Source organism: Exophiala bonariae (genome assembly GCF_035927105.1).
Source record: "Exophiala bonariae strain CCFEE 5792 chromosome Unknown scaffold_5, whole genome shotgun sequence".
Lineage (NCBI taxonomy): Eukaryota > Fungi > Ascomycota > Eurotiomycetes > Chaetothyriales > Herpotrichiellaceae > Exophiala > Exophiala bonariae.
The window spans coordinates 1,109,097-1,131,032 of record NW_027042480.1 but is presented as its reverse complement, the minus strand read 5'-3'; the positions used below and the strand labels follow the sequence as shown (position 1 = coordinate 1,131,032).

The window sequence follows — 21,936 nt, the reverse complement described above, 5'->3', positions numbered from 1 at the left end:
CAAGCGACTGGTCAACAAGTACAGCTCGACCAGAAAATTGATGGTGTTCGTTAGGTGGCGGGGATGTGTAAAGCATCAATTTCAATGATATCCCTCTTGTTTCACGCAAAGCTGGGGATTTACGACTGCGATACCAAGACACTTCCTTTGGTGTTGGGCGTTCTTGGACTATAAGCATTGTAGGTGGGCAAATGGGGACCCTGAGCTATTCAATCTCATGGGTATAACAGGATTAGACGGATTTGATCTTGTGGCTATTTTCTCATGAGCTATGAATGATTCATGAATCTGTTATCTGTTTTTTATTGTTTGTATGGGTTGGGAACAGATGCATCGTCATCAGTCCGATGGCCATGAGCGAGTACTTGCTAGCTACTGCAACAGTTCATCAAGGTCAGGTTAATGTTGGGCTCTCAGATACCTATCTATAGCATATTTATATACCTTCTATGCCGTCAGCAAGAAAGGAGATGCCAGTAATTAGTGACTGCAGTGGTGTAACCTGAATCTATCTATCCCACCTCGTCCTGAATCGTTGTTCCCATAAGCCGTTAAGCGAACTATTTCAAGAACCTAAGCTAAAGAGTGTTTTGATCTAGACAAAATCCGTGTTAACTAGTTCACTTATGTTAAGAACGAACTTCTACGCGGCTGTCTTGCCTTTTGGTTATTCAGCCATGGAGCTTTGAGGACCAGGCGGTGTCATATCTTGGCCAGGCTGAAGAGGTGCGCTTTCTCCTTTTCGTTCCGTTCCCGGCGTGCATTCATGGCTGGCTACCTAGATACCTGAGCAAGTGCACCAAGCCGCGTGGCATCACTGTTGCGGGGTTGTTTGTAGGGTAGAGGCTTGAGTCGGACGGCGGACTTTGAGGACCGTCTGTTGGACGGAAGCGTCAGGACTAGGTACGGCGCAAGGAACATCATCGCATCGCATCGCGTCGATCGTGAAGTGATACCGGGCTACTTGACGCTATTTGAGAGAGAGAGATCAATGTCATGAAAGACGTGTGGATTGGCAGCCCGCCATGGTGCCGATGGGAAGCCCAGTTCTTACAGCCAGGACCCGAGGCCCATTTTGACGTCAGATACACCCGTGGCTGTCCAATCAAGCAGACGAAGTCGCCCTCGAGCACCGCTGCTCATATGCCTCCCACCCAGCGGCCTGGTATTCCTTGACGGCCGCGACGGGATCGGCAGCGGCGTAGATGCCTCTACCGGCGATCAGGAAATCGGAGCCGCCGGCCATGGCGCTGGTCGGGGTCTGATATTGCTGGCCCAGCGCGTCGCCTTTACTCGAGATATTGACGCCGGTGGTGAAGACGACGAAGTCCTCGTTGTCGGCCGTCACGGTGGATTGGTCCGAGGAATAGCTCGACAGCTCCTTGGTCGACACGAAGCCCATGACGGTCTGGGGATATTTCCTCGCGATCTCCACCGAGGCGCGGGTGTAGTCGCCGATGGCGAGGGAGCCTTTGGACGTCATCTCGGCGAGGATGAGGATGGCGCGGTCCTCCGAGACACCTGCGTGGTCGTGAATCGTCTGGTCCAGAGCCTGGATGATGCCCTCGCCGGCGAGGACGCTGGCGTTGACGATGTGCGCCCAGTCGTGGATTCGCAGCACGCCGCCTTTGTACTGCTTCTGCACGGTGTTGCCGATGTCGATGAACTTACGGTCTTCGAAGATCAGGAAGTCGTGTTTTTGCGAGAGAGCTGTCAGACCTTGGATCGTTGATGTATCAAAGTCCGAGAGGATGTCGATGTGCGTTTTGAGGACCGCGATGTAGGGACCTAGACCTGTGGATTGGGGGTGGAATGTTAGATGAACTTGTGCATTCTTGATTTACTTGCCATGGCAACATTTCTGGAAGGATGCTCGTCTTTATGAAAATGCATGGATTCAATTTTCTGTTCAAACTGGACTTACTGTCTGCGATCTCCAAGAGATCTTTGGTGGTGGTCAAGTCGGCGGACAGCACGATATTCGTCTTCTTCTGCTCCGCAATCTGGAATAGTCTCTTTACCAGCGCATTGGGATGATTGCTGGCTCGCTGGCCGAAGGACAGCGTATTCTTGGATGTCATGATTACTGCTCTAGGTGTGACTCGGAAGGTCTTCTGGGAGTGCAAATGGTGGAGTTTGATATCAGGCTCGAAAAAAAGAAAACTGAATGCCAAGCATTGCGAAAGATCAACGAATATACTACAGTAACGATGTCGAATGCCCCGATTCTTCTATTAGACGTATTTGCGCCCTGATCTTGACTGAACAAATGATACAAACATGTTGGCTCGAGTAGAATGCAATAGAACGATGTTGAGGTCTACCTATACGATAAAAATTAGATTATGAGCATGCTTACTCGGTTCGTGCATGGAGTGGCCGGAGGCGTTTAGTTGTCCCTAGGTGGTTTCTGGAGGAAGGTTAGGTATGTAAGAAGCCTAAAGAGCCGGAGGGATAGGCGTCTTGGGTGCAGGTAGTTAGTTAGTATGGCCGACGGTAGACATTGTCCTGCCAGGGTTGTAGGGGCCTCGGGGCCAATTGTAACCCCGCAGAGAAATGCCCCTCCAACTTCAGCCTCTTTCTTGACTCCAAGTGCCTTTCTGATCCCGTCACCAAAATCCAGATCCGTGGGTGCAGTGCTGCCTTCTGAAGGTCACAAGAAACCATCACTAAACCTTCAGGCATATACTGATTCGTATCCCATTCCACCTGTATTTTCTTTGAACGGCGCATCAAGAAGCGTCTTGCAGATCTCTCCTCCCGTCGCTTTCGAGACTCTTGCGCCTCTCCATCCTCTGTCAAAATGCTCATCAAGTACGCACGCTACATATCACTTACCTCCTCTCCCGGCCTCTTTTGAAGCCCGGACGAAACGGACTGAACCAGGCTAACAGTGAAACTCGCAGAGTTCGGACATTGACCGGCAAGGAGATCGAGCTCGACATCGAAGCCGACTACAAGGTAAAACCTCTTCTCCGCCTCTACCACCCATCATATAAATCATCCACTAATCACAATCACTTTCCCGACGACAGGTATCCCGAATCAAGGAACGCGTGGAAGAGAAAGAAGGCATCCCACCGGTCCAGCAGCGCCTGATCTACGGTGGCAAGCAAATGTTGGTGACTTGATCTTTCCTTCCACCTCAATCGGGTTTTGACATATTTTCACCTGGCAGGGCGGATGAAAAGACAGCCGAAGACTACGGTCTGGAAGGAGGAAACACATTACATTTGGTCCTTGCACTGAGAGGTGGCGGTCGGTGACCCTGTGAGAGCAATTAAGCGACACTGCAGGCACGAATTGCATGACATGAGAGCATGAACTACAACTACACTGCGGGCGTTACGATTTTCTGATCCTTTCTATCACCTTCACTTGCATCGAGATCGCTGTCATCATTGAATCCTGGGAGATAAGAGAAGACCGCTGAGAGACAGGAATGATCCATCTCAGATGGTCCCGGAAGACATCATGGGCATAACTGCTAAGCTTACCATTCTCGAGACGAAATTGTACCGGATGATGAAAGATTCGGTGGTTTGAAAGAGACTCTCTATCTAGAGCCAGTGGCGGAATCCAAGGCCACCACAATAACACCAATTTCCCCTCAAACGCCAATCTAAAATATGCCTGGTTTCCTCGCAACCCTCTTTGGCGCTGCAACAAATAGTGAGGGTGGCTGTTTTCTCTTCAAGGTGAGTGGTTGTGGTGTCAGCTTCATTGGACTGGCCGATCGAGGCCGGTCGAGATCATTCAATACGTTCAGCAATCCAGATGACGGTTTGCCTTTTTGAGGAGCATCGTCATCAGAATCCTCCAGGAAGTCTGCCGTCAAGTCTCCGCTTGCTTTATCCCCTTTGCTTTCCGTTGGATTCAAAGTCCCGTTCTTGAGTGCACGCAACCTTGCTTCTCGATCGACAGTGAGATCATAAGGTGCACCGGTAGGTGGTTCAATTGGTCTGCGTCCGTGCATTGGTGGTCGAGGGGCCCTTGGTTGTACCTTGCGCGGTGGAGACATTTGTGGAATCGGTGTCGGCCGTTTCTTCAAATCTTCCACGAACTGCATTGGAGGCCTCGCAACAGTGGTCGACCGCTTCTTCAGCTCGTGCATGGGTTTGTTCATCTTCGATGATCTGGAGTCTCTGGCCTCTTTCCGAATCTTCTCCATCAGTGTCATCTTGCTGGCACCTTTGCTCCCAGTCTTTCCACTGACATAATTGTGATATATCCTTGCTCTTCGCCCTGGCTCTTGATGAAGAATAGTTCTGGTTGACATTTGAGCGACATTCTGCTCCTTCTCATTATTGATGTTGGCCAGTGCTGCCTTTAGTACTGCCTCATCGGCGATGGCATTCTCCTCTGCTTCCTTCTTCAGCTTACGGTAGACCTTGTACCAATTCTTGGGATCTTTGGGTTCGTGACGCTTTTGTTCCCAGTCTGGAATGTCGCGTCTGATGAAACTCAACCAGATCTCTCCGTCTCTGCCGATGATCTGAGGGGAGTTCTGTTCAAGTTGGTACTGTAATGGGAAGTGTATCAGCAAACGAGGCGGAGTGCCATGTTAAACATAGAACTAACCAATTTCTCGGGACTTTCGACTCGAAGTAGCATTGGTCGGATTAACTCATATCTCAGATCGCCGATATCTGTGATTCTTGCGCCGAAACGAGTGCAGGCTCGACGGGCCATGTCAACTAGGCTATCGGCACCGACGGTTTGCGCCATGATGAAGACAGTGGTAGTGGGCGGGTCTGAAGATGACAAGGAGGAAGATGTGGTGGGATACTTCAGGAAGAAGCGTTGAGGGGTGCTAGGTGTCACATTCCAAAGCAGTCTTCAATATCAACCACACGAATAGGATTGAGTGACTGGGTTATACTCAACAGTGACAGACACGAACAAAGACAAAGGTCGCAGTCGGGTTGAAACAGGTGCAGCGCAGTGGATCTGTGTGGGGTGAAGGTGCAGCAAGGGAGCCCACCTCAAGTTCGCACTTTCAAGGCTGACACTTCCCGCATCCAGCCTCGTCACGTGATTCTCAGCCTCGGCCCTTTGTTCTGAACTTCAAGTTTAATGAATTCTCAACTCCCCATCTTGACTCTGCCCTTCTACAACTCGCATCACAACACGATGGCTGCATTTACACTTTTAGAACAAGTCGAAGAAGGTAGAATCTCTCTCGTCGCTCTCTGAATATTCTAATCGCTCATTTTCTCCACAGACAAGCTCCACGCGAATCGACTATGGGGTTATGAAGAACGTCCCTTCAAGCGAATCATCAAACGCCTCCTAGAACCTTCCAACCCCATTAACTCATTCTACACTCGCTCTGTAGACGCCAAAAGCGAAGAAAGCGATAGTGCTGCCTCGGAACTCCAACACCAGCAGTTCCTGAAGAATATTCAACGTTTCCGTGATGAAGCTATCCTTGATTTCGCCGCCTTCGACAGCAGCATTGCGCGCATCCAATATCTCCGCGCAGCTAACGAGCGTGAAAGAGATCGGTACGCTGCCGAGAAACTCAAGATTGAAGCTACGGCCGAAGAAGTGCGGGAGAACACGGCGGATCTGAGAGTGCAGCTGGACGAGGCGCAGAAGAACCTCGCCATTCGGAAAACATACGATGTACTGGCCGACAGAATCACCAAGAACGCGTCCTTGAAGCCCCGCGATGAGCAACATGTTAATATTGAGAAGCTCAAGGCCGAGATAGAAGAACTCGAGCGCGAATCACAAGAACACAACCAGGCCTGGGTCGACAGGAGAGAGCAGTTTAGCAGATTGGTGACCGAAAGTCAGAGATTGAGAAGAGTGGTCCGGGACGAGAAGGAGCCAGAGAAAGATGAGGACGCGACTGAACAGGACGATGAGAATCTGCTTGGCACAGATCGAGAACGAGACCCTCTGTCAAATGCTGGAACACCTCGGATGATGGACGATGCACCAACGCCGCTTCCAGGTCTGCATGGCGCGTTGAGTCCAAGGTCCAACATTGGTGGTGCAACACCTCTTCGAGGCGACGATGTTGAGATGGATGGATTGGGTGGTGCGGATGCTCCTCCTGCAGTCATCGTGGATAAGCCAGTAGATGAAATGGACATGTCATGACCAGTGAGGGAACTTGAAGCTCACTCAACTGGGATGATATCTGTCGAAGCCTCCTCACTGGAAAGAAACATTGGAAAGAGAGCAACACTTGGAAACAGTAGCCGCGGTTTTGCTCCGCATGCTATGACTAGCTAAAGTAAGAGCCTAAGATCATATGGCTCTTGAATGTGCCATTCCATGCTCCGGCGAAAGGCCCATGCTCTCGTTGGTACCAACATATTTGGTTCTCTGTGATCCGGTGCGATCTTCCGAAGTTGTGTCATGTTCGCCCCCGTGGAGAGTGCCTGTCGAAGTGACCAACCACCATGGCTAGACTTCTGAGAGCGAATCACCAGGTCCATTCAAACCCCAATGCGTGGGGTTTTCAGTAGGCCTGCACACCAGATGCCAAGCTACTTCCCAGTAAACCTCATCAACTCAAATTCCAGTCGTTCTTGGACTGTGATGATTCTTTCCTCTCTACTTCTGTTGTGCTTGACCAGCAATCGGATCGTCTTTTTGCGCCTCCTTTGCTGACTTCAACACCTCAACTGCGGTATTGCGCTCTTCATCCGTAGCCGCCGTGTCCTGCGAAAATTAGTTTCAAGCTTACTCCCTGCCGGCCATCACACATGCTAGATGTGAGGGAATTGTGTGAAAGATGACTTACCAGTAGGCTCTCCAATTTCTCTCGTGCGCTAGTGATTCGTTCGCGGAGTGTTGGAATCACAGCTTTTGTCTCCTCGAGCGCTTTTCGCTGGTCGGCGAAAGAGTTATGTTAGTTTGTCTTCTGATGGCCCCCACCCATTGATGCCAAATTCTGTAATATCATCGTGTCCACAGCATTCGAGCATGCGAAGAGATCCCACATCTACAGATACAGGCGATTGACCAAGACTTGATCGCCGGCAGAATCACTTGCACCAAGACATGAAAAAATTAAGGTCAAGGACTCACCTCCTGCTTCAACAAAAACTCTGCGTTTCCATCACTGTCACCAGCGCTGGGCCCTTCTTTCTCCAACTTCGCGATTCGCGCCTCCTGCTGTTCTTGCTCCTTGAAGTACGAGACCTCCTCTTTGAGCAGGCGTTGCAGGGCGGATGTCGCGATTTGAACGTGGCTGGGTGCCATGATGTCTGTCCCTGATTTGGCTGACGAAGAGATGGATCTATTCTCGTTATGTATTTTCTTGCTTCTGTTAATCTTTGATATCGTGCGGAAGTGGCTGAGCGATGTCGAAGTCTGTCGGTTCAACTACCACCGATTATTTGTTTTCATGCAAGGCCTTTTTGCTCTTGATTTGTTGTGACTAGTGACGGTTACAGAAACAGTGGAAGCGGGCACCCAGTGGGAGCCTAAAACTCGGATGACGTAGTTTGCTCACCCCGGAGCCTTGGTGGGGTTTCCCGCCTAGTTTTACCCGTTATCAGCCCCTTTTTTGTCATGAGATAGGGGTCAAAGCCTCGCAATACATGTGCGACAGTACCAACGTCGTTCAACGGCTTAGTAGAGATGGACTCCCTAAAGGCACATAGTGGGGTGTGAAGGGGAGCGAAAATTGATTACTATGATGGTGCTCAATGAAAAAGGTTGACACCCCCTTCTTCGAAAAGCCTAAGACTTGATGGCTTTCAGCACCCCTATTGGCCTGACATTGAAAAACATTTGATCACATCAAGTATAGAGGGATCCATCATTTGTGGTGGTCACAAACACAGAAGATGAAAACCCTCCTCTTTCCAGGCACTGACTTTGCCAACATCCATTTTGCTCAGAAGCTTTATGATGCCTTGAACTCACGAACGGAAGTTGACCTATGCGTGCGAGATCAGGGTGCTCTTCTCAGCAACCTCAGCCTTGTTAAGACATACTTGCTCCCTAGAAGGAAGCTTTCCAGAAGTCGAACTCAGCCATATGGTTGTAACCTTAAAGTGAGTCGTGGTACCCCGTCAGACTTAGTCGATTAACTGTTGAACACATCTTTGCAAAGGTCGGGGAAACTCATTAGAGCTTATCAAAAATTCAACTTTGAATTATGGTATAGAACCGAACTATATGGAAGCTTAATTGGCAAGGGTGTGGAATGTGCAAGTGCTTAATGAGATACTTAGTATTCACTTTCCAAGTATCATCTTGATGTAAAGCGCCATGAAACTCGACTAGCCTGAGAGATGGGACGCATCGTGCGCAAGTATCTCCTTCATAGCCTCCTTCCAACCTTCCGGCACACCAGAACGGGTTTATGGGTGCTCAGGAATCTATATCGAGGCTTTTCCACGGTTAGAAGTCGGAAATCATGGCTATCATGGTAGGCTGTAATTGTTTGTGAGAGTTTACTGCTAAGACGTGCGCCATTCGTCGTACATTTCTTCATTTCAGACTCGGAAAGCAGAAATTAGCTGTCTCCTGTAAAAGATTCTCGACTACCTGGCTGTAGTGGAGGACAGAGCGGTTCAGGCAAACGAAAATCCTGTATGACAGTCAGTAGTCTGTGTTCATGGTGCCCAAAGTTTATTTGCTCATAGCATGAGAGCAAAGAGACCTATTGCAATGCCCAGTGCACAGGAAGCAATGAGGGAGATTGAATACTGTCTCAGCCCTGCCTCATTCTGTACTGTGGGCGCCGCGTTGCCACTCCCACCACCACCAGTTGAGACTGTCATAGTAGAACCTGAAACCCAGCCCGTCTGTGTCGTTGTACCATCAACGAGGACTGTTTCTCTGCCTGAAACAACGACTACCGTGCTAGTTGCGGTCCCCTGGATGACCATTAGCGAACCACGCTCATCCGTAGCAGTAATTCCGTTCCCAGATCCAGGAGATACCAGACTTCCATCCAGAATAATGATAGTGGAACCACCCGAATCTGTAAGAGTGATTTGATTCCCTTCTGGAGCCCCAGTGGCGATGACGGTGTGTCCTGCGTCATTTATCGTGGTAAAGAGATTGTCTCTACTTCCCCCTCCGCCGCCGTTGGTCACACTTGGGGCAACAATAACAGTTTCTCCATCAGCATTGGTGGTCGTGATCCGATCTTGGCTAGTAGAACCCGCTCCGCCTCCGCCTCCGCCACCACCACCATTACTACCTTGTGTTACCGCTGATGTCGCTGACACAGGAGCTGAAGCAGGGCCTGAGCCTGGCGCTGTCACAAGCGAGCAGTCGGCGAGGATCTCGACACCATCGACGCCCTTTGTACTTCGCTGGCACGCGGTTACAAATGCCAGGGTCAGTGCTGGCGGAGTCAAGTCATCGAGTGCAACAAAAATAGGGTCGGCGCGGATGCAGCTGGGTGTGCAATGTATGAAAGCGCCGTCATCAAAATATGACGATAACTCCTGGTCCACGGATGTCCCGTGATCCTCATCGACCAGGCTGAGGATTTGAAGGTCGTAGAATGCGCCTATCGTGTCTATAACGCCGTTGGTCTCAGAAAATGCAGGTTTAGGGACCGGTGCTGCTGGAGGCGCGGTAACGTCGGCTGCTGGGTCTGTAGAAGTAGTACAAGTTCCGTCGGTGAAAAGAGTACCACTCCATTGGTAATTTTCTTGGAAGACTATGTAAGCAGTTGGATAGGTTCTGCAGCCAGCGGTTAGTACTGTTCCAGCTGCAAAGCATGGCACAAGGTGCACTTACATAACGATACCCAGCTCCGGAACTTGAGTAATATGCGGACCTGCAGACGCAAGGTTAAGGGAGCTTGACAGTTGCTCGATCTCGAAGGATCCAAGTCCTTCTGTCACTGTCGCAATGCTGACTGACCCATCGTCAGGGTCTATGACTTCTATCAACGTAAAGGTATGAGCAGTCGGCTCGATTCTAGGGCTCCATGTCAATTTATAGGCACCAGCACAGAACTCGCAGCTGGAGCAGGCACCGCTGGTGGTGGTGGTGGTTGTGCTCGTGGTACTGATGGTTGTTGTGGTGCTACTGGTGGTTGTAGTGCTGCTGGTAGTGGTAGTGCTACTGGTGGTTGTGGTGCTGCTGGTAGTGGTAGTGCTACTGGTGGTTGTGGTGCTACTGGTAGTAGTAGTGCTACTAGTAACTGGCTCACAGTTCTCTGTACAGTTTGCTATCTGGCGACGAGGCAGGTAAGGGTAGGGGCTCTGAGCACGTTCGACGCAGTGAATATTGACTGCCGAGAGCAACAGTTGAGCTAACAAAAGGATATGCCACATCATATTGCGTAGTCAGCGGCTCAGTTCCTCTAAAATACAATAGCTGTCTGCAGCGCTCGTTGAGATAGTACTGGAGGTTATACACCCAGCAGGCACGCTGAGTATCAACATAGCTGGTGGAGCCCTGTCGTTTTGCCAAGACATACACTTTGGTTTCCAGCACGTCTCAAATAGCCCTTCAATCACATTCCATTAACAAACTCATTTACGAGAGTCACCTAAATTCTTATGCTCCTCATGCAGACGAATCTCACGCAACAAGTTGTTTCTCAGTCTGCCTCGTGTCAAAGGTGGGGAGGTATCTTGGCACAGCGGAATGTCAGCTCTAGGCCTATGAATACGACACATCAACAGGAGGGCAACCTTCAGAGATCGTGTTCACGAGAATGCCCAGACATTGGCCTGCATAAAGAGCTTTTCTGAGAAGTCCAAAGCAGATCTGAGCGCCTTAGGCAAACAAGTTGTCGGGGAGCAGCCAAAGCTTCATGGGCTTAACGTTTCCTGGTCCTCGATGTCCTCAATCAGGCAATTGCAGGAGGGGACGAGAACCTGAAGACTTGGTTTGGGAAAAACCGACTGGACAGGTTCTGCTGGCATGTCGAATTTTCTACCCAACCACTACGGAACAGCCTAGAAGACCCAAAGACCCTTTTACGAAGATACTATCATTCAGCTCTTGGCCGATACAAAGAGGTCGAGAAAGCCGGCTGGTCGAGCATCTGCCGGTCCAAGTCCGCCTTAGTAGAGGGATTTTGTCTTCGCTAGCCTCACGGATTGCACGTATACTATTCGTACATACAATCGAACCTTTTTCTTGTTACATTTACTTGCTCTCACAGTGCCTAGTGAGTGATCTTGTTCCACTCACTTATCATGTCTTCAATGGTCCAATATCAAGTGATTCCAGCTCAAAACCAGACGCCCCGTAGCTGTGTCGTGCCGCCGCGCAAGGCTGTGGGATCTGGTGCCAGCAGTCGCCAGGCACATCAGCAAAGGCAAAGCCAGGTCTACGAAGATTCTGGCATGATCAATTCTTCAACTCCTGCGGAAATTCAACCCACCAGCGCAGTGAGCCCCTACACAGGCCTACCAGCCTCCAATCAGCCTCCGCCTTCACTGCTTCGACCGGCTAGCTTCCTATTACCTCTGCCACCAAACAATCCTCCAACATTACCACCTCGACCGGCTAATGTCCCGTCATCTCTACCACCAGACAACCCTCCATCATCAGAGTCAGATCCTGATGCTCCAAGAGTGCCTATCCAATCGTATAGACGAGATAAAACCCTGCTTTTCATGATCATCATTTCGTCATCATGCTTCGGAGTGACAATTTGGTTCGCTCAGGCTACCTTCTCAAGCGAAGAAATTGCTCGCACCCAAGCCTTCTTCCAAAGCGGATTTGGTGTGGATATTGGAGACACTTTGGCAATATTGACAGTCCTATCGAGGATCTTGACGGTCTTCACAGGAATGGTTCTTGACAACCTGCTCGATATAGTTCAATGGAGTCTGACGTGCCGTGATCGTGGAGTTTCCATTTCTAGTGTGTTGGCGATATCAAATGCGACGGCGCCCTTGGGAACATTTGGAATCTTATTCTCCAGATCCTCGGGAAGTACTGCGCGGCTTTGGGCGGCAACCAAGTAAGGCCTTGCTTTGAAGTCGCAACCTACAACTAAACTAATCGGGTGTAGGCTGATCTTGCGTTCTATGATTCTGGTCTCTGGTATAATCTTGTTTAGTAAGTGGCCAAGCACATATTTACATTTCACCACCAAAAGTTTATTTCGAATTGCGATATTGTACCCAAAGAGCTACTACGCAATCAACTAACGATATACCACAGTCAACACATCTGTTGGGACAGTTTATCGATCCACGTTTTCTTATACAGCTGCCGCTGGCATCGGTCCCTTCGAAGCATCTTATGTCAACGCTTATCGAGAGCATCTTCGCATCTTTAACGCCTACATGTCGGACGACGTGATACCATATTCGACGTTAGCTGTTGCACACAACCTGATCCTCAATCCTATGCACTCTGTCAATGCCGACCATGTGGGTTGTGACGATGATAGCTGTGATTCTTACATCTTACCAGGTGGATTGGCCAACTCCTCGCCTTACCCACCCAGCAACATCACTGGTAATCCGGTGGTCCTCCTGGAAACTGTACCATCATATCGGATTGACTTCCAACGCGACACTTTAGAAGACATAGCCCCTGAGAATTGTGATCTCTACTGGCAACACCCGTACGTGATGTCCATCCGCTTTTGCGTTTCACCAAGTCATCGAGATCAGGGATCTGTCCACGTTTCTCTCCAAGTTTGCACCAATGGTACTGTAGGTGATCAATGCCTATCTGACTCAGCGGTGCGACCAGGAATAAACACTACTTTATCACTCTACGCACTCAACACCTCTCTAGTCATCTCACGTTCCAACTACAGTATCCAGTCTGTTGTTAAAGCATCGGCCGCCATACCAGACTTCTCCCTCAATGTAGAAGCCTACCGTTCTGCGCTCCGCTGGCTGCTAAACTTTACGGCAACTGGAATCCCAGCCCCGTCGTCCGCAGTTGAATACTTCTGGTCCTCGACTGACCAATTAGAAAGCGAATACTGGTCTACTGGACAACGTCAAGCCTTCCAAAGCCTACTTGCTTACCCACTTTGGTTCTTCAATGTCAACAATGCTGGTAATCTCGCTTTTGGCGGCAATGGCACCAATCTCGATCTGCCAGACAACTTCTACATTACTGCGTCTGTCGCAAGTCCGTTGACTAAAATAGTGGTCAACAAAGCCACGTTTATAGCGTTTGTGGTGCTACAGGTAAGTCGCTCCTTGTTAGTTATGCTACCAAGATTTTGGGCGAGTATTTCATGGCTTCAGCTTGTCTGATAATATGCCCTCCAGTCTATCGTTCTATTCTGCGCCTGGCTTACAGTCCTACTACTGTGGACAAAGGATATTCCTCTTCCAAAGATCTCATCGTATCCCATCATTTGTTTTGCTTATAAGACCAGGAATCAAAGAGACCCAACAGACTCCTACTCCACCGTCAATGAACTGTTTAGTCCAAGTGTCGTGGGACATGCAGGGGACGCAGAAATCAGAGCCGCCGTCGCGGGTCACAGAGTGAACTTTCGGGACAAAATCGAGCCAGCTGTACCGCTTGCAATGCGGTGGCGTCGACGCCACCGCTACGACTCTTAACAAGATGTCCAGCAAGAGTAGCTTGACGAGAATGTTCCTTTGGCGATGTTGTGCTAGAAAACTATCCGTAGACCTATGCGCAATTCAATCAAGTCCGATGACTTATAATAGCTATCCTGTCATACATTGTTCACTGTTCATCTGTGGAATAAGGCGCAGACGTCTAACTTGCAACAATCACGTGGCTGAGAAGTTCTTCACCGCTGGGCCCCTACCTGTTTCCTCTGCCAATGGAGCAGCGCGCGAGTTGATCTTGTAGTCACAATGGGATCATGCACCGGCATTCTCAGCAGTGATCGGAGTAAGGACTTTCTCAATTTTCAAAGTGTTCCAATGTGCGAGACTCACTTTAGGAACACCAACGGCATATTTCGACCAAGGGAGAAAAGTTCGTACGCTTGAACTTCTGCTTAGAGACGTGTGTTATGTCTCGCAAGGCTCAAGATACTTACAACGTTCCACTTGTGACGGAGAGACGCAGCCAAAAGTACCCCCCGGTACATGCTGTGCAATGCTTATATTCCATACTTTTGTGATTAACAGTGCCATGCGGCTTGAAGGTGAGTTGGCTCGAGGCGACGTAGGCACGTGTCCTTAGCTCCTATTCGTTGCAAAAATCAAGTGATGGCATTTCTACTTTTCAAAACTATCGCAGGGGTCCGTGATGTTCGTGTCTGCCCAGCGCGTATTTACACATCGCAGCATTCCGGGCTTCGATATTCCTCGTCAGTGGGGAAAGGCCCACTGGATTGCGGACGCTCGTGTATTAAGCGCCAGTAATGATCATTCAACCCTCCAGCCACCGAATCCGAGCTGTCGCGCGATGCTAGCCTTAGAGGAGTCGTCATCCGCAAGCGAAGGTCTGTATAGGACGGATCACCACCGATGAATGCATCTGGATCCGCGTGTCTTTCCAAGAGATATGCGACAGTCTCTTCATTCCGGGTCCAGCCGGCCCAAGACAGGGGCGTGAGACCCTCAAGATCCTTCGTCTCGAGGTTGGCGCCGTGGTCGAGCAGCAGTTTGACCATCTCCAGGTTCCCAAAACGTGCCGCTAGTGACAGTGGCGTCTGGCCGTTCACGTCCTTTGCCTCGATGTCTGCTTTGTATTCGAGAAGGAGCTTGACCATGTTGCTGGCTCCGGCCTGGGCGGCCTTTGACAAAGCCGTATCATTTTCATGGTCGCGAGCGAGATCAGGCAACGCTCCTGCTTCCAGGAGAAGCCGTGCGATATCGACGTTCTCGGTCTGGAAGAGAGGCGTGCGGCCCCTGCTATCTGTGGCATTGGGATCCGCGCCAGATGCAAGCATGACTCGCACAGTATCCTCTTTTCCCTTCTCGGTCCAAAGCCTGTGCCATTTTGCCCAGTCCAAGCTTTTGACGATCTCCGGCCTCAACTTTACATTGCCGTCCTTGGTTTTAGATTCTGCTGGGCATTCCTCTGTTAGCTCCAAGATGCGGTCTAGTAGTAAAGCTACTACTTCATGATGGCCGTCTTTTGCAGCCACCTCCAAAGGAATCCTCAGCCCCTCTGCCTGCTCCATCGCCGACCCCCTTACCTGCACTGAGGATGAATCCTTCGGCTGAGTCGGTCTGAATCCAGCCCCTCTCTCAAGCAACAGCTTGACAGTCCCCACCGACCCTCCTTTCGAGGCCAGGACAATCGGCCTGTTCTTCTTGGTGGGTTTCTGTGGTTCAATGACTGCGCCATGGTCAAGAAGCAGTCTGACCACCTCTTCGTGGCCGTAGACTGCAGCATGACACAGCGCCGAATCTTCGCCTGTCTCGTTTTGAGCATCGACTTCTGCTCCAAATTCCAGCAAGCGACAAGTAATGTAGGCATTTCCACTATCAGCTGCGGCCAGGAGAGGTCGGCGAGTAGTCTTCCCAGAGGAAAGAGGGGAAGAAGGCTGTGCGTTCGGGTCGGCTGCGTAAGGCTGCGAAAGTAACAGATCCACGACTGCGGCGTGACCGCCAGCGGCAGCGCGAGACAGCGGCGACTCGCCGAATGGCAAATTAACTATAGCACCTTGGGCTAGTAGCGTGGTCACAGCAGCAACATTGCCCTTGGCTGCTGCCCGAGCAAGAGGGGTTTCTCCGTTCGCACGAGGCCCTCCATTGGGATCTGCGCCCACCCCCAGGAGCAAATTCACGATTGACACATCTCCATGCTCCGCCGCGTATGATAGCGGAGTCAGATTTGAGTTATTGTAGACGAAAATGTCTGCACCGTGATCTATGAGGACAGACACAGTAGCCTGATGGCCCCCAGCGGCCGCCTTGTGGAGGGGAGTATTGTGTTCGCTTGGGTCGACGGTATCGAGACTTGCTCCACTGGCAATTAGTTGCAACACGACGGTGCTATGACCATTGGCAGAGGCAAGCCAAAGCGGAGTGCAATGGTCGTAGTCCGGGATATCAACCTTCGCTCCCTTCTCGAGCAACAAGGTCACAATAGCATCGTGACCAGCCTCGGAAGCATCACAAAGAGGCAGTCGACTCCCATCATACCTCGGGTCGTGCATGGCCATAGCCACCCCTGGCTTGGACAACAGCTGCTTGACGGCTGTCAGATGGCCCAACCTTGCTGCCCAGGATAAGACAACTTCTTCAGTGTATTCTGAGCGGCTGGGTACCTTGGCGACTTCTGACTCCAACCCCTTGAGACAACTATCTATCAGCTGCATGACAATCCCCAAATGGCCATTGTCAAAGGCTAATCCGATGGGTGTCTTCCGTAGCGACCAGTCTTTGCGACTAGAGCTCTTTTTTGAAAACGGATCTGATATCTGTGGATCTGTTCCGGACCTCAGAAGTAGGCTCACCACTTCTGTGTGACCATTCTCCGCTGCATGCGCAAGGGGTGACTTCAGCAAGTTGCTGATCGGCATCCAGTCCAGCTTTGCTCCACTGTCGATAAGGATTTGTACCGCACCAATATGGCCGTTTCCGGCAGCCCAGGACAGGGCGGTCCGGGACTGGTCGGAACCCACATGGGAGTTCACCACAGTGTCCGCAGTCGCATCTGTCTTCGCACCATGGGTCAAGAGGAGCTTGATCAGAGCCTCGTCACCGTTCGCTGCTGCCCAGAGTAGCGGCAGCCATTCGCCGTCAACCAGAATGTCCGGGTCCGCACCGCCCTGGAGCACACTCGCTACAATTGCCGTATATCCTTCTTTGATCGCCCACCATAGCAGGAATTCGGGAGCACCTACCGCTGATATTGCCGAAGCATCCTCATTTTTCTGTAGCATCTCCGCCACTGTAGCGTGTTCGTGATATATGGCCTGAGCCACCGCCGTTACTCCATCTTTGTCTTCGTGCTCTCGGTCCACGCTTTTATGTTCTAGCAAGGCTCGGACAGTTTCCTCCTGCCCTTCGGAGGCCGCCCACCACAGTGGTGTGCGGCCGTCCCTGTCCTCTGTGTTGGCGTCCGCACCATCCTGCAAGAGCATCCATACAATGCCCGCATGGCCACCGAATGCCGCCCAAGTCAGTGGTGTCCACCCCTGGCGGTCAGCATGTCTGTGGTGAATCTGAGTCTGTTCTGTCTCAGAAGTCGAATCGCTGGACTCCGCATTCCGTCCCTTCCTCCAACGCCGGTTTAGTCTGTTACGCACTCTAGAAGAGTGAGTTCGCCGCCCTTGGACTCGTGTAACGTTCTCACGTTCCCACAAAGCATCCAGAAGTGCCTTCACTGTCCCATAGTGCCCGTTGCCAGCGGCCCAAGAGAGTGGATTGCGGCCGTGTATATCATCCACATCCATCAGAGCGAAACCCAAGCCATCTTCTTCGGCATCCGCGCCCAGAAAAAGGTTGACCACCTCAGTATGGCCCGCACTAGCTGCCCATGCAAGTGGGGTGTGCCCGCTCCCATCCGTCCATTCCTCGGCGTTCCTTGTCGATGCTGGCGTCTCCTCGATATTTCCACTGTGACTAGTGACACTGCCCTTGCTCTGCCCGAGCTGCCTTCGGTCGCGATACCATGCCAGAATTCCTTCCACCACCTCGCGATGGCCTCTAGCAGCGGCCCAGTGTAGTGCTGTCATACCCCTATCATCCTTGCGCTCCAGATCTGCACTACATTCCAACAACAGAGACACTATCGCCCCGTGGCCCTCGCCAGCTGCCCATGACAGCGGCGTTCGCTGCTGCGCTTCTTCCGCGGTGACCTCATCGATGTTCGGATAAACATCTGGATGATATCCGACCACATCCAACAAAACCACCAGCATCCGCACGTCGCCCACCCGAGCTGCATGTTGGAGCAAAACGCCTGTTGTATCGGCGGCGCGTAAGCGAGGGCTGAGCGGAGGCGAGGTGCTGGCGAGCAGCGCACCAAAGTCGGCTGTCAGCTTGGCAGCGGTAGTAGGCGACAGGCTGCCGCCGTTGATCGAGGACGGCTTCTCGCCTGTAGCCGCGCGGAACAGTCCCGTAGATCTTCGGTTGCCAGACGCGAAAGATTCGTCGCTGCTGGAGCGAAGCGAACTTGGTCGGACCATCGCGATCTATAGCATCTTCTAGAGGTTCAGCCTGTCCCAGGAAGGACGTTCCTGATTATCTTTACAGGACGGGCGATTTGTCTATTGTTGACTGCTCGCGAGCCAGCCTTCCCAGGTCTCTGGGAACCTTGGCGACGCTGTGTTCGTTTCAGTCTTGGCTTCAGCTTGATGCAGCCACCAGCCAGGCTACGGTGCAGGCGACCAATCTGAGTTGGCATTTAGAATGGCGGCGCCATACAACACGAGGTCTGGCCTGATCCAGCGGCGTTCATAGCATGGCTGTGCACGTTTTAGCTTGGCAAATAGGAAACCAGGCCTGAAGAGAAACCCAGCCTCTGCTTCACTGCATCATCTAATCTCAGCGCGTGCTCTTTGAACAAGCGATTGGCGTTTCTCTCACTGTACACGAAGCATCTCAACAATGGACTTGAGGCCTGATTCATCGTCGTCGTCGTCGCCTCCACGCCGCAAGAAAGCGGGCCTGTCGACGAATGTCAAACTCCAGGCAGTCCGGCAGCCAGATGATGGCCCGGCGGCTGTCGTACGACCAAGATCTCTGCACAACGCGCCGCCACCGACCACGAAAGTGGCTCGTCGAATTCAGGTCGATGATAATGCTAGTACGCCAAGGGTGCAACAGGTCGAGTGTTTTGTATATGAAGGCAGCCAACCGGCACGGACGCAAAACGCAGCGATCAAACCAGGAGAGATCAAAGCGTGGCTAACAAAGCCGCCGCTAGAGTCCTTCAAAGGAAAGCCACCGGTAGCCTCGTTACGCTTGCTCTGCTACCGACAGCAGATTTCGGTAGTCAAGCCATTCGACAGCACATCGCTCCGAGCCATCCATGACGCCCTCGGTCTGCCTGAGGATCATTCATACCTGGCAGCCTGTAGCGCGGGGGCTTGTGGGAAGTTCGTGGTCGCCAACCGCCGTCCCGTCTTCATCTACCACCGGTCCAACAACAACGGTACCATCTCCGCCATCCTCCAATGGTCGGCAAACACCAACACCACGCTGGGCTATCTTCTTCTTGGCCCTCGCATCTCCCTGCGCAAGGTCACCAGTGATCTGGTGAGTCAGTTCCCCACATTTGCGCACCCACTGTTCGTCCCGACGTATCTGAGCGAGTGCACGGCGGTCGATTTGATGAGCGAGCTCCACCATATCCATGCATTACTCGCGCGTGTCGAGCGAAAGACGAGGTTCGGCGATTGGGAGGTCCAGGATGAGGGGAGCGAGCTTGCGTGCTCGGACGCCGAGGATGATGTAGCAGTGCATTGGGGCAGTCGTCATGAGAAGACTGTGCCGGTGGCGCCGTCATCGTTGTCGGATAATGTGGATTCCATGAGCGCAATAGGTTCCGTGGAAGACGAAGAGAGTCCTGTCCGGCTCGGCGGGAGGATGATCTCGCGCTACTGGGTCAAGATGTGGGCAGCCATGGATGCCAGCGACTTGGATTATCATGGCTTGTCGCAGATCTTGGGCGTTATCAGCTGTCGATTCGCCTTCATGGAAGTGGCGATATCCTGCAGTATCGCGGGCGCCGAGTTCACTCTGCGTGAGATGGCACAGATGCAGGAGTACTGTGGCAATGCAATGAGGGTGCGGCACTTGAAGGAAGTGGGAAACAGCGACTGCCTGAAGCATCGCGCGGAGCTGCTGATGAGCAATCTGAAGCACATCCAGCTCTTTGGAGCCCTCGCCCGGCGTATCCAAGTCCAGCAGAACGTGGTAAGTGTCGAAACGCCTCCCGAATCGTCGGATAGGCTCGGTTATCTTCTCAGAGGGCATGCTGCTAACAGCTTTTGTCACGCGAAAACAGCTCTTTAACCTCATCGCTCAGGACGACAACACGCTCAACCGGGGCATTGCCGAAGACTCGAGACAGCTGGCTGAAGCAAGCAAACGCGACAGCTCCGCCATGAAAATCATTGCCTTCCTAACAACCCTCTTCTTACCAGCGACGTTCGTTGCGGTAAGTTCCATTATGATCCTTTGCACCCAATACTGCCCCTTTTCAACGCCCTACTCCATCATCATCCGCACTAGCACTGACCAAAAGCAATAGACGTTCTTCGGTATGCCGCTTTTCAACTGGAACGAAGGCAATATGGCCGACGTGATGAAGCGCCATTTCTGGATCTACTGGACCGTCACTGCGCCGTTGACCATCATCACTATGGGCGTTGTGGGTGCATATGCGTGGATCCGGTCACGAAAGAATAGGCTAGCTGCGGACCAGGCTAGGAGGAGCGCGGGCATCAAGGATGCGTAGGTGGAGGAACAGCTATGGTGCGAATTGGCTTCGTTTGGTGGTCGTCCTGTGAACATGGCGAAGCGCAGCTAACAATAAACCTCGACTGGTAGGGTGGCAAGGTGGGAAGGGCAGGGTGGCCCGTCGAGCGTAACATATCCCTGGTAATGGCTCCACATCACCAATAGGTCAGCAATTCTGAACATGAGCACATCTGGATTACTTGTGCCAGGCTAACAAAAGACTGGAAATGACTACGAGTGGAGTTTTAAGTCGCTCCGCTGCACCCACAGACACAGGCAGGGCGCTAAATACCTTCGGCATTACCCTAGTTGCGCGACTTTGTGACAGCCCACTTGAAGCATTCATCACATCTACTTTGGGCGTCACATAGGTCTATGTTTCGCTTCGTTTCATCGCCACTAGAAAGAAAGAGTTGTCAACCCGAACCTCGAACGGATTGAGAAACACGTCACGGACGCCTCTGAGCTGTGCGACACGCGGTATGCTGCGCTGGATAATGCCAGCCCGACTCAGCAATATGTGGCCCGTTTCGGCTCTAGCTTTTGCGATCATGTCGACTACGAAGATACTTAGTTGACCCCTTTGCGGCCACTCAACTATGGAATACTCCGCCACAGAACTATCATTATTTTGTGTGGTCTGGCCGCGAGATGAACCAAGCATCTCCTAGCATATACATGATCCTGGAGCACAACATTTCTTAGAATGTGCGAATCTGCTCATCATATGAGAAGCCCCCGAGACAATTACTTCTATTCCTCACAAGCTCATATTACTAGATACGAAAATTCTAGACCACCCTACACGTCGTCCGATTGATGGTCGTCATGACGCAGAAGAGATGTAGGCGCAAAGAAGTTCCGCATTTGTGGAAACCGAGGATGATTCGCAGATCTTACCATGCACGCACGGATGTGTTCTACAGTGGGCAATATATTATATGCTGTTATGATGAATTTGTGGAGCTGTTGACACGTCGAAAACTTTTTGATTCCCTTGAAAGTGCTGCAAAACAACTAGAATTACATGTTGAGCCATAGCGGATCCTATTGAGACAAAGCGACCTAACTAGACTCATAATATCCCACATGATCGAGGATTCCGACACCCTACAACAGCAGATATTCAGCATCTCTTCGTAGAAGGAACCAGGATAAGACCCGGCATGAAATTGTGCATTCTCTAAGCCCTCAGATGAAGCATTCGAATTATGGACCCCCTGTTCCTTTAGCCTGGTCCACGAGGCTGAACCGCTCGTCACGAGCTAACCAAAATCGGCCCTTCTCGCCGTGATTTCCCCATGAAGCCTAGTTTGAGGCGCACCTCACTGTCTTGGCGTCTTCACGGCTTTGGTAATCTGCTTCAGTTGGTTCCATAGACTAGAACGTCCACGCATGATATTTGGGCGCCATGGAACGATTTCGTGCGACTATCGATTAGATTTGTCATATATCTCTGCTCAAGTGACCCGCGCGTGGCTAATGCTCCGGGAATCAGAAACTTTGATGATCAATCGAGTAGGGAGTGGAACCGCTCGTGTAGAGGAGTGAAGCGCTGGTGAACAGCCAGCAATGAGTTACTTGCGCCAGCGGACAAGATGTGAGAATGCGGAAAAGTATGACTGTACTTCAATTGAAGGATATAAAGTCCCAAAGGCCACTTTAC

General features: G+C 51.4%; 7 protein-coding genes across 7 annotated transcripts; 2 read left to right on the top strand and 5 right to left on the bottom strand.

The window, feature by feature from the left end:
• Positions 1–1,105: 1,105 nt before the first annotated feature.
• Positions 1,106–2,081, bottom strand: LTR84_011173 (uncharacterized protein; the record flags this gene model as incomplete). The annotated part of the gene is made up of 2 exons (XM_064854706.1): positions 1,106–1,794; positions 1,925–2,081. 2 exons carry the CDS (start codon positions 2,079–2,081, stop codon positions 1,106–1,108), a joined length of 846 nt encoding a protein of 281 aa, XP_064709432.1.
• Positions 2,082–3,622: 1,541 nt separating this feature from the next.
• LTR84_011172 (uncharacterized protein) lies at positions 3,623–4,728 on the bottom strand (the record flags this gene model as incomplete). The annotated part of the gene is made up of 2 exons (XM_064854705.1): positions 3,623–4,522; positions 4,582–4,728. 2 exons carry the CDS (start codon positions 4,726–4,728, stop codon positions 3,623–3,625), a joined length of 1,047 nt encoding a protein of 348 aa, XP_064709431.1.
• Positions 4,729–5,133: 405 nt separating this feature from the next.
• Positions 5,134–6,111, top strand: LTR84_011171 (uncharacterized protein; the record flags this gene model as incomplete). Its single annotated transcript, XM_064854704.1, has 2 exons — positions 5,134–5,170; positions 5,225–6,111. The coding sequence occupies 2 exons, from the start codon at positions 5,134–5,136 to the stop codon at positions 6,109–6,111; spliced, it is 924 nt and encodes a 307-aa protein (XP_064709430.1).
• Positions 6,112–6,570: 459 nt separating this feature from the next.
• Positions 6,571–7,221, bottom strand: LTR84_011170 (uncharacterized protein; the record flags this gene model as incomplete). Its single annotated transcript, XM_064854703.1, has 3 exons — positions 6,571–6,678; positions 6,761–6,847; positions 7,048–7,221. The coding sequence occupies 3 exons, from the start codon at positions 7,219–7,221 to the stop codon at positions 6,571–6,573; spliced, it is 369 nt and encodes a 122-aa protein (XP_064709429.1).
• A 1,388-nt stretch (positions 7,222–8,609) lies between these two features.
• LTR84_011169 (uncharacterized protein) lies at positions 8,610–9,856 on the bottom strand (the record flags this gene model as incomplete). Its single annotated transcript, XM_064854702.1, has 2 exons — positions 8,610–9,580; positions 9,853–9,856. The coding sequence occupies 2 exons, from the start codon at positions 9,854–9,856 to the stop codon at positions 8,610–8,612; spliced, it is 975 nt and encodes a 324-aa protein (XP_064709428.1).
• A 4,323-nt stretch (positions 9,857–14,179) lies between these two features.
• On the bottom strand, positions 14,180–17,992 carry LTR84_011168 (uncharacterized protein; the record flags this gene model as incomplete). Its single annotated transcript, XM_064854701.1, has 1 exon — positions 14,180–17,992. The coding sequence occupies one exon, from the start codon at positions 17,990–17,992 to the stop codon at positions 14,180–14,182; it is 3,813 nt and encodes a 1,270-aa protein (XP_064709427.1).
• Positions 17,993–18,413: 421 nt separating this feature from the next.
• On the top strand, positions 18,414–20,268 carry LTR84_011167 (uncharacterized protein; the record flags this gene model as incomplete). Its single annotated transcript, XM_064854700.1, has 3 exons — positions 18,414–19,724; positions 19,816–19,968; positions 20,062–20,268. 3 exons carry the CDS (start codon positions 18,414–18,416, stop codon positions 20,266–20,268), a joined length of 1,671 nt encoding a protein of 556 aa, XP_064709426.1.
• Between the last annotated feature and the right edge of the window lie 1,668 nt (positions 20,269–21,936).